Source organism: Heterocephalus glaber, unplaced genomic scaffold (genome assembly GCF_053883595.1).
Source record: "Heterocephalus glaber isolate CG9 unplaced genomic scaffold, H.glaber_assembly_v1.0 deba00000546, whole genome shotgun sequence".
NCBI lineage: Eukaryota > Metazoa > Chordata > Mammalia > Rodentia > Bathyergidae > Heterocephalus > Heterocephalus glaber.
In genome coordinates this window covers 1236783-1256623 of record NW_028258147.1, presented here as the reverse complement: position 1 = coordinate 1256623, position 19841 = coordinate 1236783, and the positions used below count along the sequence as shown (strand labels likewise).

Sequence of the window (19841 nt, the reverse complement as noted above, 5' to 3'; positions counted from 1 at the left end):
ATCTACCGGGTAGAAAGACTGAAAGTTTAAAAGGAAAAACAAGTTCCAAAGACTGGATTGGCTGGCTCTCTGCAGAACCCACTTCCTCCACACCTGTAGCGTGGCACTGTATTGTGCGGCTTCTGGGTTGGAAAGGTGTGACCATGTGATGATTCTGAACAGTGGGAAGTAGCCAATTCCGGCCCGGTTCATAAAACAAACTTCCCACACGTATCTTCCGACATTCCTTTTTTTTCTGTGATAGTCTTGGAAACCTGTGTGGAATTCAGTAGAGTCACAGGTGGGACAAACAACCCTGATTTAATTCTTAGGGTCTCCTAACCCTTAGAGGCACTGATCACCACAGATGGGAGCAGCCAGTCACCTGGGCCGGGTAGAGGGAAGCAACTCTAGCAGACACTGTCACTTTGTACCTGCCAGTCAGGGAGTGCCGTCCTCACACACACAGAGCCAGCAGCCTCAGATCACTTCAGAGCATCCTCACAGTTTTATTTGAGGTTTAGGTTTTTCTTGCTGTAATTCTTTTGAAGTTAATCTTAAGGAAAGAGAACTGTGGTAATTCAGCATCTCCTTAACCATTATTTGAGAGGTTTTATCCATGAAATAATTTGATTTCTGTTATGAAAGAAAAAATTAAAAGCAGAAGTAGGCAAAAGGTAATTTGAGGCTTATCTTACTGAAACACATTGTGTTTCCTTTTTGTACAGATATTTTCTTACTTTATTCAAATTGTGTTTTGTTTTCTTTTCAGATGTTAATGAATGAATCTACTCCCTCTTTCCTTTATTGAACTGGTAATTTATTGAGCACTTCCTTCAGCACAGATTTTTTTATGTACTCTGTGAGCTGTGTTTAACAACTGAGAGCCAATTGCTGGTGCTGAAAAGAAATCCTGTGCTTTTTGTCTCTTCAGCAGTGACCTCAGCTCTGCTTGAGGTCGGCCACAGGATGTGAGTTCAGAAGCTTTTTGCCTTTCCTAGTCCTCTCGATCTTACAGAGAAATCTAAAGTGCTGCTGGGTAAAGATCAGCAGCCTTGCGTCCCCAGCACACAGAATCACCACCATCCATTGCATTTCCAGGGTGATAGAATTCCTGTGAGCTTGCTGGGTGAGGGGTCCTCGGTGTCTCTGGATAATCATACCAACATGCTGCAATTCAGATGGAATAAGAAATGGAGTTCAGGACAGGAAAATGAAGGAGCCCAGGGGCTGGGTTCGCTCCTGTGTCGAGAGATGTCTCAGTGCCTGGGGTGGAGCCTGAGGCTTCCTGCAAATATTTCTTTTCATTTCTTCTCATCTTCCTTTTCTCATCACCACCATTCAAAGACGTTTTTAGTTCTTCTTGTTCCTTTGGTCTATTGAGACAGATGTTGTTGAAGTGGCATGTTTATCACCAGAGAAAAGTGCTAGTGATTCTTTCGATATGAATAGCTGTAAATGAAAACTGGCTTCCAGAGCTAACCTCTTGGAAGCCTGGCAGGGTTTTACCTCCTTCCCCCATCCAGTCCCTATCATGGCTTGTCATGGATTCTTAATGATACTCTATGTTTGCTTTTTTATTCTTTCTTGCTCTTCAAAAACATTAATGCAGATTCTGATAGTAACATCCTTTCCCAATAAGCCCTACCCAGCTAGCATCAAACATTGGAGAGATCTTTTCTTTCAGGGAAGATTTTTCCTAGCATAACTGTGTACCTTGCTTTTTTTGAAAAGCAGTATGTATGTCCTTTAAGACACAGTGTATGAATTAAGCAGAAGTAAAAACATTTTTAAGATAAATTAGTTTTTAAGAAATAATTCTTTATAAGACCAAGAATGACTGAGTGGTATTCCCTTTCTAAATCACTGCATTTTTTTCCTTTAAGAACTCCAAAGGAGTTTTCCATTAAAAACTCAATGGATTGAAGTTTTGAACCTAGATCGTTTTACCTCTGTAGTATCACAAAACATGAGGCTTTTCCGGAACAGGAGGTACTTTCTGCCTAGGATTCACATTCCTCAAGCTCGTATGCATGTGCATACATGAGTGCTCACTCACTCACTCCTTCTCACACCCACAGACATGCATCCTAAGGGGGATAAAAGAGTGGCTATGTAAGCTGCACTGTGGCATAGCTTCATGAAAACAAAAACATGCAAGAATCAGAAGATTTAGAGCAACCAAGAGAGGAGACAGTGATACTCTTAACTGGACAACCAAGAGTGGAGAAGGATAACTCAAACACAGTTTATATTTGACTCTTTTTCCTTTTTCTTTTTCCCGTTCCTTCTTCCCTCCTTCCCTCTCTTCTTTTTTTTTTTCTCCCAGTACTGGGATTGAATCCAGGGCCTTCACACTAAACTACACCCCCAGGTCTTGTTTTATTTTTTTGTTTGAGACAGCATCTTGCTTAGTTCTCCAGCCTGGGCTCAAACTTGTGATCCTCCTGCCTCAGCCTCCTAGAATGCTGGGATTGCAGGCAGGCGCAATCATGTCCAGCTGCTTTCTCCTTTCTTTCCTTTCCCTTCCCTTTACTTTCCCTTCCCTTCCCCTCCCTCTTCCCCTCTCTCTTCCCCTTCTCTCCTCCTTCCCTTTCTCTTCCCCTTCCCTTCTTTTCTCTTTCCCTTTGATTTTTTTGTTCTTTTTTTCTTCCTTTTGTTTCATTGCAGTGGATTTCCTTGTCTTCTTTACATTATATTAATATGAAAATGCTGTGCTTGTCTTCTCACCAGCTGGATATTTAGAGGAAGAGAACTGAAATAGAACATTGGTAAAGGGATAAAGGTTCAGAATTGAATGTTTTATGATAATTTGATATTTGAGGATGCAGATCTTTCAGCTTTGTTCTTTTATGTTAAACTATATTTGTTATGTTTGGTTCTTTACATTTTTAAGTAAATTTTAGAATTAATCTAGTGATTTCCATGGAATGATCTGTGAGAAATTTATTTGGGATCACAGTTAACCTAGGGAAAATCCATATTTTATAAAATGTACAACTTATGAACATGGACTATCCTTCTAGTTATTTAGGCGATTTAAAATTATCTTGCTAATATCTTACTGCTGGGTGGAGGATCGCCATGAGTACGATACCCACCTAGGGTACATAATGAGACCCTGTCTCAAAAAACCAAAAAATATGGCCGGGGATTTAGCTCAGTTGTTCTGCCGCCTGCCTTGAAAGCACAAGGTCCCGAGTTTGATCTCCGCTACCAAAAAAGAAAAATAAAAAAACCAAAACATAAAATAAAATAATATCTTACTATTTTTCACATAGGAATTTAAATCCTCTGTAAAATTTATTCCTAGATACTTTTTATTTTGATATTTTGTTGGTAATATCATTTTTATTTATTCCTGCTTATCTAGTGGTCTTGTTAAACTTAATTACAATAGCTTATTTGCAAATTCTTTTAGATGTCCTATCTAGATATGATTTCATCTACAGTGATAACCTTACTTTTTCTTTCCAATATTTATTTCTTTTTTGTTTCTATTTTTCTTATGTAACTGATGAAGACTCCAGCATAATCTTAAAGTTGTGCTAGCAGGCGTCCTCATGTTATTAGCTGTCTCCACAGGAAACTTCCCATATTTTATCATTATGTATGATGAGTGTTGGGGCTCTTTTTACTTGTTTGTTAAAGACTCAATATCAAGTTTAGGAAATGGCGCTTTTTTTCTTCTTTGCTGTGATACTTACACATTGGTGTTTTCTCAAATGCTGTTTCTTACTCTATTAAAATGATCTTGATTTTTCTATTTTATTATTATTATTAATGCATTACAATTATTCTGATTATAAATTTTAAACCAACCTTGTATTTCAAGTCTGGTTTGGTGTGCTCTTTTTATTTGTCACTGATTTTACTTTGTTAAAAACTTCAGATTTTTGCATCTGTGTTCATGAGAGAGATTGGCCCATTAATTCTTTTTTTTGATCAAGGCTAGCTGGAGTCCTATATGCCTCGCTTATCTGTATGTAAAATTATTTTACCCTGCTTGGGAAGTTTTCTGCCATCACTTCTGTGAAGAGTTTTTTTATGTCGTCTGCACTCTCTCCTGTTTCTTCATTGACTCCAATCAGTCTTATGTTATTTTTCTTCGCATCATCTAGCAGCTGCTGGATTGATTTCTTGTGGTCCCTTACTCTTTTAAAGAAATTTTTCTTTTCCTGGTTATTAATTGCAATCTTATCTTCTATGTCTGAAATTCTGTCCTCACATTGGTTCATTCTGCTGCATAGACTTTCAATGGAGTTTTTAATCTCCTGGACATCTATTTGCATCTGTTTTGTGGATTCAATTTGTTTCCTATGTTGGGACTCCATCATGTTCCTCAGCTCCTCTATTTTTTTTTATCTGTATCTTCTCTGGATTTATTAATCATGTCTTGCACTATGGGGAAAATCTTTGCTGTTATCTGAGAAATTATTTCTGATTTCAATTTTTCCAGATCCTCTTTCATTGCTAGTTCAGGGAGTCCAGGTGGTTGAGTATCAGATTGTTCCATCTCGTTTCCCTGTGGGGTTGCTGTAAGGTGATCTGGAAGTCTGGTTCTGAGACTTGTTTACCTGTCTTCTCATTTTGCCGGGGGGGGGGCGGGGGGGATGTTCCTGGTGCCCACACAGCTCACCTCCTCTGTGCTGGGAGCCACAGCACGCCCACCCGGAAGTGTCCCCTAATCTGGGAGCCGTGGCACGCCTACCTATTAATTCTTTTTTTTATAAGGTCCTTATTGGTTTTTGGAATGAAGACTATGGTGGCCACATAAAATGAGCTGGAAAGTGTTTCCTCTTTCACTATTCTCTGGAAGATTTTGTGTTATTTTCTCATTAAATATTCAGACAAATTAACTGGGAAAGTGATATACATTTATAATTCTCTTTGTGAGAAAGAGTTGAATTATGGATTCAATTTGTTTGATACAAAAATATTTATATTTTCTATTTTTATATTTCTATTTTCATAAATTAACTTTTTATAGAATTTTCACTTCATTTGAATTTTTTTGAATTTTTAAATGTTTGCAAAAAAAGTATTAATGATAGCCTTTTAAAAGTCTGTTTGATCCATAATTATATTCTTTTTTATTCTTCATATTGGTTACTTGTGCCTCTTATGTTTCCTTCTCTTTCTCTTTCTTTTGTTCATACTTTCTTTCCTTCTAAATTTTGAGACAAGGGTTTTGCAAGTTGCTAAGTTATGCAGACTGGGCTTGAATTTATGATCTTCCTGCCTCAGCCTACTTGAGTGCATTACCATGCCTAGTTATTTCTGGTTTTTTCTTTATCAATCTTGCTTGAGCTACCAATTTTATTAAGCTTTCCAAAGCTAGCTTTTAGCTTTGTTGATTATTTCTGCTGTTGGTTTTGTTATCTATGGGGGATTGGTACCAGGACCTTCACGAATACCAAAAATCTATTGACACTTAAATTCCTTCTATAAAATTGTTCAATATTTGCATATAACTTTACATCTTTAATTGACTTATAGACCCTACCACAATGTAAGATTTATACATAGTTGTTATACTGTATTGTTTAGGGACTGATCAGAAAAAATAAGCATCTGTATGCTAAGTACAGATGCAATTTTTTTCTCTCAAATATTTTTTATTTCAGGTTGATTGAATCTGAATTTACAGACCCTGAGATACACAGGGCCAACTACACAATTTTGCCACTCACTGACCACCACACTCCTTTTTCTGTCACATTGAGCTTTCGAAAATACAAGTTTTATCAAACTGCTTCCCCTTCCCCTTATAAAAATTCTCCATCAACTCGCTGTTATATCTAGGAGAAAGTCAGATTTCTGTAGCTTGGCACACTAAGCCCACTGTGAGGTGGCTCCTGCCTTTGGACATTTTATCTTCTAATGTGCCCCGAATTCCAGAAGCCCCAGGACTTCTCCAAGCAGAGCTGTTTTCCGGCTGCTGTCTCAGTTCCGACCCTATCCCCATTCTACCGTGTGTGCCTGGCTGTGACCCCTCCTTGGTCTCCAGGGTATCTCTGACATCACCTTCTCTGGGGAGGCCTTGTTCAAGGAAGATTCTTCCCCCTTTTGTTTTCTTAGCTCCATCCCGTCTCTGCTGTCACTCTCAGAGACTCCATTGTTATTTTCTGTGACATTTGGGTAAGTGGCAGGGAAGAGGAGAGATGTGGAGGAGGTGGGCTGTGAAAAGTGCGGAGACACCTTGCACATACCGCACTGATGTGACGACCTGCAATGGAGTCTGTTTTATTCAAATGACCTTTTAGGACTCAAGATTCACTGGGACATATAGAGGAAGTACTGTAAAGGATCAAGTTCCCTTTCACATTCTTTCTAACTATACAAACCCAGTCTGAGACAGCAGCCACTGCAGGCCATACAGGTATTTTAGGAGCTGCTTATCCATCCTCAGGAGGAATCATTTTATGCAGAACAAGCAGATATAAGAAATATGTCTCTTAGCTTTTTATTCCTATTTATTTTTGCTTTCACTCCTCTGATGATTTCATTCTAGCAGTGGCTAAAATGCAACAAATGCACCTGGTCTCAGAGCATTGCATTGGAGGGTTTTTTGGGCCCTCACCTAGATAAGGCATAATACCTAGTCCTATGTAGGACAGTTTTCTAAATTATGAAGATGAGCCAACAAGTAGCTTCCTGATGAAGTCCACCATTACTCATAGGAATTATCTTTGTGGATCAAAAAGACTTTCTTCTTTCTTCTACTCCAGCTGCCTTTTGAATTCCAAAGTACACCATTCAGGCCTCTCCTCGCTTGTTTTCCCTCCTTCAGCACCTTTATTCATCTTTATTCAGATTTCCATGGGTGCAAGAGAAGCCATAATGTAGGGCTTGCTCTGGACTTGAAGGCACAGATAACTGAAGTGATGCAACATTTCCTCCTATGCTTTGCAGCAAAGAAGCACCAGAGAGAAAGGTGAAGAAATGGGAGACTCCTGCGAAGATGCAGGGGTTTATTCACAATGACATTATACACTCCCTAACAAGGGCATCTTGCCAAAGTTTGGAGGCATAAGCTCTTCCTAAAATGGTGCTGCAGTTTTATACTGGAACTATTATCTGGCAGCTACTTAATAGAAATGGATGGAAACTATGAACATTCACTCAGAAGGAAATCTTTATTTTAATGATTTTTATTATTATATGTTGTCTTCCCTCCCTCCTCCTTTCCATCCTTCCCTTTTCTCTTCCCTTTTTCCCTCTTCTTTGTGATTTTGTTTTAAATGCTCCTGAAATGAACTCTATTAGAAGCCCATGCCAAAAATCCTTTTGAGTGGTATTTACAAACTAGATAGATATCCATCATTTTCAAAATACAGGTACCACTTGCAATGGATCCTGACCCTTGGCCTTATAAGTGGATGAAATTCACATGGAGAAACATCCAGACACACTTCACTAGGAAAAGAGGAAGGCAGTGCACCTTCCTCTTGCAGCTTCTGTTCTCCAAATTAACAAAAATAGTTTAAGATGAGGGTTTGAAAGATCCTGGTTACCTTTTAGGCAATCCATTTTTGTTTCAAGATGGACTGAGATGTAGGGAAAACCTACACTATGATGGAAAATGAGGAAAGGACCTTGTAATCTCAGTGATTTTAGGAACTTTTGACTTTGGTGGGTACTAAATTGTTCATTTCTGAAGAAAGCTAATTGGAGACTACGGAGTGCCAATTAGATCCTCTTTTTTCCTGGTTGGGGGAGGGGGTATGGTGAGGGATAAAGAAAGACAAAGACAAATCTGCAGGTACAGGGGGACAGGGAGCTCAGTGCCTCAGATTGGGCAAAAGACAAAGACCTCCTTAGCTTGGCTCAGTTTTATTAGCCAGTGAGAAGCACAGCGGGAGGGCTAGTGTACTTTTCCTGGAATTTAAGAATGAAGTAGTAAAATGAGGAACAAATTTAACATCACAAAAGAAACAAGATCCTTCTCCATATCTGGGTAGATGTTATCTTGCCTCAGGAGCACTGGGGTTACATCCCACCCAGCCAGGAAGCCTGCAGACTTCCCCCAAAACTTCCCTATTCTTGAAGCAAGTCAATGTCTGCATCATGACTATGGGGCCTACAGTTTGGCCTCCGCCAGTCTATGCATATCATGGCTGGTCCACAGCTGGAGACTATTCTGCCTAAGAAATAGCAGCTTCACAGGCGAAGTCTTTGTAAATAGGGAGGGATGGAGGAGTTGAAGGGAGAGCAGTGGAATGGGGAAAAAAATAAGAGCCAAGAGAGATTATGTACACGTGCAAATTTCCAATAAAAAAAAGTTAAAAAAAAATAGCAGCTTCACCAAGAGGCAGTGATAGGTGGGGGAAGGCAGGGCAGAGTGCTGCAGACAGGAAAGATAAAGAGCTAGAGGGGAAGGGGGGCACCTGTGCAGTACGCTAAAGTTCAATGGCTTTGAAGAGAAGGACCACCAGGAACTTCTAAAGTTCGGAGTGGCAGCTACATAAAGCAGATAGTTGACAGCTCAGCTGTACCTTATATCTGACATGGTGTTGTATCTAACAGAAACTGGGTATTTAGCAAGTTGGTTAACACATCTTTTTAAAATTTCTTATTGTTCTTCTATTATCAGGTTTTGTTTCTTTTAAATTGCTTCTTCTGTCTCAGTATGATCACTTTATCAGATCGATTCTGGGTTCCACAGATCTATGCTTTCTCGAATTTTATTGAACCTATAGCAGATCCTTCCTAAAATTCATCTCTGTCTCCACTAGTGAATTTTCTTTGTTTCGAAAATGAGTCCTTTCTCTGCATTTTGAGTGCTATGTTCTGTCTTCATTGTTGAATCTTTTCATAGATTTTTTTTTCTGTTTAGTCATTCTTGAGTCAAGAGACGTAAATATCAACTGTGGTTTCCCCCAAACAGAAACTGAATTGTCCCAGATTCCCTCCTCTGCCTGCCAGGATGTTAGTGGAATCTTCTGCTTATCTCAGAAGCTAGAAAGTGAGGTAGACACAAAATTTTGGTGCCTCTTGTGCAGCCTAAAGATACTTTATTTCTGTGTCATTTGAAAGTATTTGTGTCAGTTGACGCTCCTTGGTGAGTCTTGCTTTTGTTTACAGTTTTCTGTTGGGTCAGACGATCCTGATAAATAGAAAAAACTGCCCAGAGATACCACTGGTGATCTACATCAAGAAGTCACTTCTGATTTCCTGTTAACAATGGCAGAAGACTGATTTTTAGGGCTGCTTATCTCAGCTACTAGTGGGTTTCTAGTGATGCTTTCTCTGAGGCTTCTACTCTGTCTCTGGCCTGGGGGCCAAGTTTCCTAATAAAAAAATAACATGAGACTCTTACAACTTGATTCCCTCCGTACTGTGTCTAAGTCACTTTCTTCATCACTAGGACAAAGTATTTGACATTCATAAATTAAACGAGAAGAGGCTTATTTTGGTTCAGACTTACAGTCCAAGAACAGCTGCTCCAGAGCATAATGTCATGGGAGAGGGACCTGACAGAGAAAAAGCTGCTCACTTCCCGATGTCCAGGAAGCAATGAGAAAAGGGAGGAGCTGGGGAGGGAGATAAATCCTTCCAAGCCACACACCCCAAGGCCCATCTCTTCTGACCAGACCCCACATCCTAACCACAAGCCAGCTATAAACCCTCATCGTCTAATCATCTTCCCAAAGCCCTGACTATGAGTGCATGAAGCTTTGAGGGGACATCCAAGCGGAGACCATAGTACTGTGATTTCCTGAGAGTGGGAATTACTTAAAACAATTGATAGAAACCCATAATCTATATAATGTTCTTAATCATTTTAATTGCTTTTTGTTTTGTTTTTTGGTACTGGGGATTGAACTCGGGACCTTGCGCTTGCGAGGCAGGTGCCGGAACCACTGAGCTAAATCCCCGGCCCTTTTAATTGCTTTTTGAATATTAGATTTTGGTTCATAAGAATAGGACTTTATTTTAGGAAAAGAAGTGTCAATTCATTTTCATGTTTAGTTGTCTTTGTATTATTAGCATGGGGGAGTTATTAATTATATCATTAAGAGATCATAATGTTGACATGATTTTATTGAGGTGAAAAGCTACACTCTATCAAGGGAAACAGGTTACAAAGCAGCATGTAGTCATTGCTAATTTTTTTATTTTCAAAATTGCATTAATGTATAGAGTTATATTTTATTGGCTACTTCTTTCAGGAATTTTTTGAAACCACTTTCTGGTACTTTCAAAGATTAAAGATTGGCTTAGTTAATGCTAGGCCTTGAACCCACAGTCCATGTAACTGGAGAGTCCTGAAAGTACAACCTTGGAAGATTACTGTCCTAGAGTATGCCTTAAAGTTTGTTTCTATTTTGTGGAAAGCATTTGAATAATAACATTTTGCACTTATCCACACCTGAAAATACCTTTGTTGGTGTCACACATACATGACAAATCTATTAGATGTAGCCATAAATATCTTCAATTATACCATATTATTCTCAAAACCTGGTTGAATTGCTTTCTGGTGTTTGACATTGCAGATGTCTATGGCCTGCTTAAATTTTTGTTACTTTGAGACCAACATGTTTTATTTTCTCAAAGCTTTTCAAGTTTTTTCTTTTTCTTTTTTTGGAATAAAAACTTACAACACTGTATGTCAGGTGTTTCATTTATTTTTTTCTGCTTTTATTTGGTCTCTTTTCACCTGTTTATCTGGGTCTGATTTTAATCTTGGAAATTTTACTTTAGTTAAAGCCACTTCTTTTTGCTTATTTCCTGTGGAAACCCTGTTATAGGTAGATAAGAACCTCTTGTTCTTATTTCTGTTAGTTATATTTTCTCTCATTTTTTTCTATTTTGCCCTTTGCTCTAAGATTTGCAGAATGGAGATGGCTCATTTCAGAGATTCGTGTTAAATTCCTTGTAGAATCTTTCAGCTCCAAAGAAGAACTTTTTTTTTTTTTGTACTGGGGATGGAACTCAGGACCTTGCGCTTACGAGGCAGGCGGCAACATCACTGAGCTAAATCCCCGGCCCAGAAGGACATTTTTGAAAAGTTTCCATTGCTCTCCTTTTACTCTGCCATTTCAGAGTCCAAACAACCTAAGGGTAGCCAGGTCTCTTGAGGTGAAAATCAGAATTGGAGGCAGACTTAGCCAGGAATGTATTTGCTGAAGGGCTTCCAGTTCTTATTTGGAATTTCTTTAGCAGGTGGGCTGTCCACTGTATGTGATTGTCAGGCCCTTCCTTGCTAAATCTGGGTGCTGGTGCAACTTCTAAAATCCAGAATACTTCCTAATGTGGCTAAGATAGTCCACAAGACTGATCCTTACCTCCAAACCTGCAGAGGCGTCTGCTGATTTTCCTTGTGTATTTCCCTTTTGCGTATTGGGGATCCACGAGTCAAGTTAGAGATTCTCCTCAGTCTAATCTCATCTGTATTTTATATCATAGAGATTGTTTTTCATATAATCAACCCTCATGCCTACTTGCTAACATTGATCCAGAATTTTTCTCATTCTTTATTTTTGGTCATTTTAATAAACATTGGGAGATGAGTAGTGTATGCTTTGCCAAAAGTCAACCTATTGTGCCCTATGAATCAAATCTCAGGATATTTTAGAAGATGAGAACAAATTATGTAAACCAGTGGAACTGGAGCCTTGATTTGACACCAAATGACTTAAATATCCAGTGAGAATTATTTTCATTTGGTTACCTGTGATGATCAAGGTCAGTGAATAACAACAGTGATAATAATTAAAACATTTACCTCTTTTAAAAAACATGAATTAATAGATTTTATATTAATTTCGTTGGATCTTTATATCAACTGGGAAATTTTGTAGTTGGCTTTCCATTTTATAGATAGCACTCAGAGAAGTTAAATAACTAGTGTTGAATAGCTATTATGTTATAAACTGGAATTCAAGCCCAGGTTTGCTTTCAGAGTCTCTACTCATCTTTGCTGGTTATCAAACAGCCTGAAGAGGTGTCCAGATCTCTGTGGTCTTTACAATGTTCCTAGTTATTGCACTTTGATCATTTGCAGGCATTTTATTGCCCTCATATATACTGAGTCCTCTGTGCACATAATGTTCATATAAAAAGAGAACATGTTTTATTATTTCTCTAGAACTATCTACAATGCCTCTGCATATCATCCATTTCCATTTTATTTTTTATTTTTTATTTTTATTTTTTGGTACCGGGGATCCAGCTCAGGACCTTGCGCTTGTGAGGTAGGCATCAGTACCACTGAGTTAAATCCCCGGCCCCATCCCCATTTTTAAAAAATAGAATATGTTTCTACTTTCACAGGGATTCTTCCTATGTAGTAAAATGGTTTATCTATTTCTTTGGTAGTCTTCTCTGACTATAGTGGTGGTTTAAATCTTCTCATCCGACCTCAAACATCCCTGGACTGTGGTCTGCTGTTCTCTAACGCCAATGCTGAACAAAGTGCCAGAACAGAGCAAAATTTCAAGAGGTGTTTGGTGAAAGTGCTGCTGACCATATTTCACTATATCTAGTTAAAACCACAAAGATAAAATTCTAAGAAAAAACAAAATCATTGATAATTTAGGAACTTAAAGATAATAGGTGGCTGAAAAGTGTTGGGAATCATCATGCCTGGCTGCTGAGAAAATTTTTGTTCTTGTCTAACAATGAGAAAGATGTATTATTTATTTTATGGCTTATTCCTTTGGCCCATGGTTATTTTCCTTTCAGATGTATTGAAACTAATAAGAATATCTAATGATTATAAAATTTGTGTCCCCCTAATTGTAGACTTATTCTTTATTTCCTCAATTCTAATGAAATCATACCTTTTCTTCTCCCTAGGTTACGGTCTTTGGTCAAACAGTTAGAGAGAGGGGAGGCTTCAGTAGTAGATCTTAAGAAGAATCTGGAATATGCAGCCACAGTGCTTGAATCTGTATACATTGATGAAACCAGGTAAGCGAAACAATGACAAGAACAATAAGTAAATAATGCTAAATTTTCTGTTAAGTAGGTTATTTTTATTGTACATGTTTGTAGTACATAATGTTTACATTTGTTGTGTGGAGTTGGTATATGTTCATAACACATCTTAATTCCTTCTTTCAATCTCTTTCCCTCCCCCCTCAACCCTTTTCCCATCCTTGGTCCCTTTCCCAATTGAGAAGGATCTGTCTCTCTACTTCCTATTACCTATGTTTTACTTTGCTCTTCATTTATAATTTGGGTTTCTCACATAAGAAAAACCAGGAGATATTTAAAATAGCTTTTGAAATTGTTCTCCAAGACAGTTAGGAGGTACAGATCAAATTAGTGGTTTGAAATATTGGTTTCCATAAACAAATGGGATAGACTTGGACAAGTCACATTTTCTGTATACATCTTCATCTATAAAAAAGCTAATAAAACTTATCTCACATGACCACTGGGACCATGAACTAAGGTAATATAAAAGAAGAAATAATCCTAACAGTTTTAGTAAGATTTTCTCATATATAGAGTTCCATTGTAATTGCTGCATATTGTTAATGTCAGTCTAAAAATGTGTGTTAATTCACAATTCCTGTAAGTAACTTGAGGCTCCAGACATGTTCAGAAACATTTGTTCTCTTCAGGCCCAATATTCCTTTATTACTTATGTATATGTTAGTGATTTTCTTATCCATTTGAATTATCTGAAACTAAGAATGTATTTGAAAGTAACAAAATTGCTTTTTCTTTTGAAAAATGTTGAAATGTTGAATATGAAAGTTTTTTTCTAGTTCAAAAAGGTTTCAGCCCGGGATTTAGCTCAGTGGTTTTGCCACCTGCTGCACAAGCGGAAGGACCGGAAATGAATCCCCAGTACCAAAAAAAAAAAAAAGGCGTCTCTGTCAGGTTTTTTTTTTTCCAGTATTGGGGATTGAACTGAGGACCTTGTGTTTGCCAGGCAGACACAGTGCTGCTGGGCTACATTCCTGGCCCCTTTTGTCAATATTTGTGATGTTTTATTTTCTTTGCCAGATTTCAGTCTGAAAGTATTTCACTGTAATCTAAAGATGATATGGTTTATTTTTGTAGTGATGTGATTTGTTTCTAATTTAAAGAAATCTGATATCACAGTTTGTATTAGTTTCTTGTTGCTGGTAGAAAAACATCAACACCCACAATTTAAAGAAAGAAAAGTGTTTTAGACTCACAGTTTCCATGAGTTCAGTCAAATGTAGCCCAGTTCCAGTGCAGAAAATGCATGGTAGAAAAGCCACACAGAAGAAAGTTGCTCACATCATGGCAGCCTGAAAGAACTGGGGAAGAGAGGATGAGCTGGGGAAGGAGCTATATTCTTCCAGGTTATGCCCCAGTGATGTGCCTCTTCTATGCAGATCCGACCTCTGAATATGAGACTTTGGGGGGTTATCTTAGATATAAACCATAACATTCTGCACCTAGCTGTAAGAGGCTCATATTTATCTCACTATATAAAATACATTTAGTCCATCTCTTAAGAGTTGCCAAACTCTCAATAGTACCAGCGTTGCAAAAAGCTTCAAGTCTAAAGTCTCTCTGAGACTCAAGGCAAACTCTTTGACAGCTGTGAGCTTCTGTAAAAATCAAAAAAGAAAATCAAATACTTCCAACATACAGTGGCACAAGGTAAACATTTCATTTGGAAAAGGGAGGAATAGGAGAAGAGACAGAAATCGGACCAAAGCAAGACTGAAACAAGCAGGGCAAAATTAAATCCTGTAATTCCATATCCAGCACCCGGGACAGATTATGTGAGATGTGAGCTCCAAAGGGTTTAGCAAGCCCCAACCTTGTGACATTGCCAGTTGCAGCCCACATGGCTTCTCTCTTGAGGTGGCTCCACTCACTGCCTACAGCTTTCCTAGGTAGATGATCCATTTTCCTGACATCTCCAATTTCATGGGATCTCCAGTGGACCTTTGGCCTCATTCTCACTGTGACCTTGTCATACATTTTTGCGTGGCTTCCCAAGTCATCTTTGGAAGGCTTGGTGGAATCCTCTGTGACCCCATAACTCTTGCATTCTACATGCAAGAAAAACCAGCACTAACCACATGTATGATGTGAAGGTCTCCTGGCTTGAGCAATGACCTGGTTCCCTTGGACCACAGCTGCAGCAGCCTCTAAGTGCTTGGATGGCTGAGATTAGGAGTATACTTTCCCAGTGACCCTGAATGAACTGGGCTCCCTGGTCTGTCTTCTCAAAGCAAAGTCTTCCTCTTTTATACCCTTAAGCCTGTGAAGGGTGAGCTCTGGCAAAATCCAGAGATGCATTTAAGCTTGTTTTTAATACTAATTTTTTCAGCAACCAAGTTCTCCTCACTTCCAAGTGCACCGCATAGGTGCTTCCTTTCTGGCCACCAGCAACATTTTTCAAATTATTCAGCTTTGATTTTTTGGCCCTCATCTGGCTAAAAGCAGCCAGCAATATCCATGCCTTAGGTTCCACATTAGACTGCATTGAAATTTCCTCCACTAGATTAATTAGTCAACTGCCTGTAATCTCAGTGTCCTACAAAATCTCTGGATATGTTGACAATTGTTCTGCCAGAGTGTAACACAGCTGGCCTGTAGTTCAACTGCCAGTGGAGTCCTTGTTCCCATCTAAAACCTCCTGACCCTGGCCTTTACTGCCTACATTCCTATTATCATTCTGGTATTTTGAACTCTGACCAGTATCACCCATCATGCATTGCTCAAAACATTCTATAGCTTCTCTAGCCCATATCTCCAGACATTTCCAAACTCCTCCAGTTTCTAAAGTTCCAAAGGTTTCTAAACCGTATATTCAGGTATAGTCACAGCAATGACCCCACTTAAATTCCTGTCATAGTCACTTTTCAGTCACTGAGACAAAATACCCAATATCTGAAACTTAAAGGAGAGGTTTATTTTGGCTCAGAATTTTAGTCCATGGAGGATGATTCCAAGGCCATTGTGGCATGGTAGAAGGGCATAGTGGAGGAAAACTGCTCACTAGTCAGCAAGCAGAGAGGGGGGGGGGGGAGAGACACCAAGATGAGAACACACTCTTCTAAATCACACTTCCAGTGAAGTGAAGCTTCTAATCATGCTGTACCTCTGAACATGAGACCTTTGGGTTACATTTTTGATCTAAATTATAGTGGGAGGAAAAAGGGAAAGGAAAGAAGGGACAGGAATAAATAGGAGAAAAGGAAAAAATAGAAACAAAGTCTTTGTATATAGGGAGGGGTGGAGGTGTGGAATGGAGGGCAAGGGAATGGGGAAAAAAATAAGAACCAAGATACATCATGTAAAGGTACAAAATCCCAATGATGAATGTCACCATATTGTATACCTAAAATGTACCAATAAACTTAATGAAAAATATTATAGCATAGTTCTTTCCAAATGTTGTTTACTCCTCTTCCCCTTAATTTATAAATCTAAAGAAACACACACATACACACATAACTTTGCTTATTTTTAGTAGTGCTTAATGTAAATATAAAAATACAACTTTAGATTTTATTATAATATAACTCTTTATGTTCTTTTCTAGTGGTCTGACCAATAACACATTTGATAAATAACTCACACAGATGGGTTAAATCATTGTTATAAAAAACTGCATTATTTTGGAAGTTTTGTTTGAATTTCAAAACTTAAGTTTCTTTTATATCTTATTAAACCAGAATATGAGTTGACCATTATTTAAGATCATTATGTCAGATGAGTGGTTTGCTGTGAGTTGGATTATACTTTGTCTGATCTTTAAGTGTTCATTATCTCTGAACAAAATAATGCCACATGATATGTATATAAAATTATTTAAGACTCCTTTGAAAGTATTTTTAAAGAAAGGTTTTAAATTTCACTCAAATTCTATTAGCCTTCAAGGAATAAAGATACTGGGTGCTCTTGTTGCCAGTGAACACTGAAGTGGATTGTGTTTGACTCCTCCCTTTGTTTCTTTGCTCCGTATGTTAGTCAGATTTCTATCATGTAACAAATACCTGAGATAATCGACTTAAGAGGAAAGGTTTATTTTGGCTCCTGGTTCTTGAGAAACTAGTCTATTGGCCCCATTGCTTTTGAACCTGTGGCAAGGCAGCACATCATGGTGGGAGTGTGTGGTGGAGCAAAGCTGCTCACCCCATGGCTGGGAAACAAAGGAGAGAGAGAAGATGGGTTAAAGCCCTTAGTTCTTAGTAAGGGCATGTCCCCAGTAACCCGAAAACCTCCTAGTATCCCCCACCCCTTTTCAGAGCCACCTTCCAACAATGCCACTGACTGAGGACAAAGAGGACTTTGGGAGACATTCCAGATCCAAGCTGTGACATTCAGTTGTAGTCAAGGAAGCCATCCTGAAATGGCTGAGATTTCACCAGCCTTATTAAAATGATGCAGTGTGTACAGAAGGAGCAGCTGTTGTGAAGAGAGGGCTCTCACTTCAGATTTGTTCTCAGTGCCCTAATAATGTTTCTTCTGCTCAGGCGACTTCTGGATACGGAGGATGAGCTCAGTGACATTCAGTCAGATGCTGTGCCTTCAGAGGTCCGAGACTGGCTGGCCTCCACCTTCACAAGGCAGATGGGTATGATGCTCAGGAGGAGCGAAGAAAAGCCCAGGTTCAAGAGTATCGTCCATGCAGTTCAAGCCGGGATATTTGTGGAGAGGTAAAGATGTCATTCAATGACTGAAGCAGTGAAAGGATTGCCAGTTTCCAATAACTGGAAAATATGTGTTAGTGTAGTTTTGAGATCTTTAAAAGCCCTGAAAATTCTGGATGGAAACACTCTTGACTGGGAAAAATGAAACTATACCTATTTAAACCTCTGTAGAATTATTAGAAATTTTTTCCTTTGCTCAAATTCTTTTTGTTGACCAGAGAAGATTTAATTTCAGTTTACTCCTCAGTTTTTAAAGAAGGAAAATCATCTATTCCATCAACCTTTGAAATATGTGAGTGTCCACCTTCAAAACAGATCAAGGCTATATTGGACTGACTCAGGGAGGATAGTTAGTTTAAGGGGTCTGACTTCCCAACCACACTTCAATTTTGTTATCCTTTTGAAGTTGAATTAACCTCTATCCTAGAAATAGATTTATTTTATTTTCCTACAATTCCCATTGTGCCCATTTTAGAAATGCCATAGTGAGTTCGAAGTTCACTTGGGACATTTTTCTTGCTTCTTTTTGATAGTTCTAAAATGGTTTACTCACAAGAGTTCTTCATTCAGGTTCGTGTATGCTGTGTCTACTGTACTATAATTGTTTGGGGCAAAACAAGTGACCCATTTAAAAATTTTAATTTTCAATCTGGGGCACACAGACTTTAATTTTTTCCCCAGTGGTTCATGTGTTTGAGGTTGCCTTAATTTGTTTTGAATTTAACACAGAGACCACATGAACAACTTTGAAAATATCACAAAAGGAATTTAAGTAACTTGGGTCCCCAAACATCTTGATTTCTCATTATCTGTCAATGCTTTGTGTAAGTCTGTGGATTGGTAATTGTTTTTTGTAAGATATCACATTGCATTTTTCTCTCGGACTTCACCAGAATGTATAGACGGACATCAAACATGGTTGGACTGAGCTACCCACCAGCTGTTATTGAAGCATTGAAGGTAATACTGGTAACAGATTTTACAATGTACATGTTACCTCTTAAAATTATAGTTAAATTTGTTGTTAGAAAATAAGAGGCTTCCTTTACAGTTCTTTTCCAGTTATTCCTCTCTTTGCCTCCCTATTTTAAGAATCAAACTCTAAATGGATTTTCTTTTTGTTCCCTACCATTGTTTGGTTTTGTACAATGATGAAGCATTATAAGGTTTGCCTGACTTTGGCCATCAGAAATCAAACATGTTATGACAAAAATATTCACCACTAGGAGGATCGGTATTGATTATAATTCTATCATTATTTAATTACTCATGCCAAGTTTGTCATATGGGTAAGAAACTAAGATTCAACATTTTTTAAAATTGATGAGAGATAGAGCTAACATTTGATAGCAGAATTTCCAGCACATAGTGAGCTTTCAGTAATATTTTGTCAATGAACGTGTGTTCCCTAAACCCTTCTCCCTTCCCTATATCTATATATTCTCCCTTCCATATGTATTTTCTGAAGACTCACGGAGAGTTAGTCATTTCATAGGAAGTCCTAAAAATATTTGCATTTAAATGTCCTAAATACTGTAGAATTATCCCCAATTAGTGAATTCTTAAAATTATGTAGAATAGTTCTGAGAGCCCCAAAGCAGAAGTATTTCTCTAGGCAGCAGTTAATTCATATCCACTTGTCTGAGACTGATACACATATTTTGTACATGCTTTGGCTCTGGATTCCAAGATGGGGCTTCCTGGGGCCCAGGGTTATTGGGTTGGTTGACGTTTCATCTTTCTCCCATGGAGTTGGCCCATTTTTTTCAGGAACATCATAGAATTTTGACTTCTGCTGAAGCCATTTTCTTTCTCTGAAACCTGAGAAAATATGACCTGATGATATTTTCAGAAAACAAATTAGCTATTCAAGGAATTGGGGGTGAGAGTGCTTCTTAATTAATTTAATGTCAAGAAAAAGCCCCATAGGGCTATCTTGATTATAAATTCATAGTTCTTCCTCTTATCTCAGAGACATTCCGTAGGTGAATTTACCATACACGTGTATGTGTGTGGTGTATGCACATTTCTCATTTTTCTGTGTCTGTATTTCCTGTCTCTTCGTAACTCCTTTAAGAATAGGAAGGACACAGCATTGGCCACCTGTTTTTTTCTCACCCCTCCCTAACCCCCCTCTAGCATTGAACACATCCGTCTAACTTACAATATTTCTCATTTAATCACTTCATGAGAACTGTTGTTTAATAACACTCACCCTGAAATTGCACTAATTTTCATAATTAAACCCAAAATGTT

At 38.3% G+C, this 19841-nt stretch overlaps 1 protein-coding gene across 10 annotated transcripts in view; it reads left to right on the top strand.

Annotated features, from left to right (window-relative positions):
• The window catches only part of Pde1c (phosphodiesterase 1C), a 667339-nt gene that overhangs the window by 542831 nt on the left and 104667 nt on the right, over positions 1-19841 (top strand). For all 10 annotated transcript variants that reach the window (XR_015448679.1, XM_087204515.1, XM_013076529.3 and 7 more), the window contains 3 exons: positions 12787-12900; positions 17409-17591; positions 18479-18545. Coding sequence is in view for 9 of the 10 variants with exons in the window: in XM_087204515.1 (XP_087060641.1) it covers positions 12787-12900; positions 17409-17591; positions 18479-18545 (364 nt within the window). In the remaining variant the exon portion in view is untranslated. The remainder of the gene's footprint in view (positions 1-12786; positions 12901-17408; positions 17592-18478; positions 18546-19841) is intronic.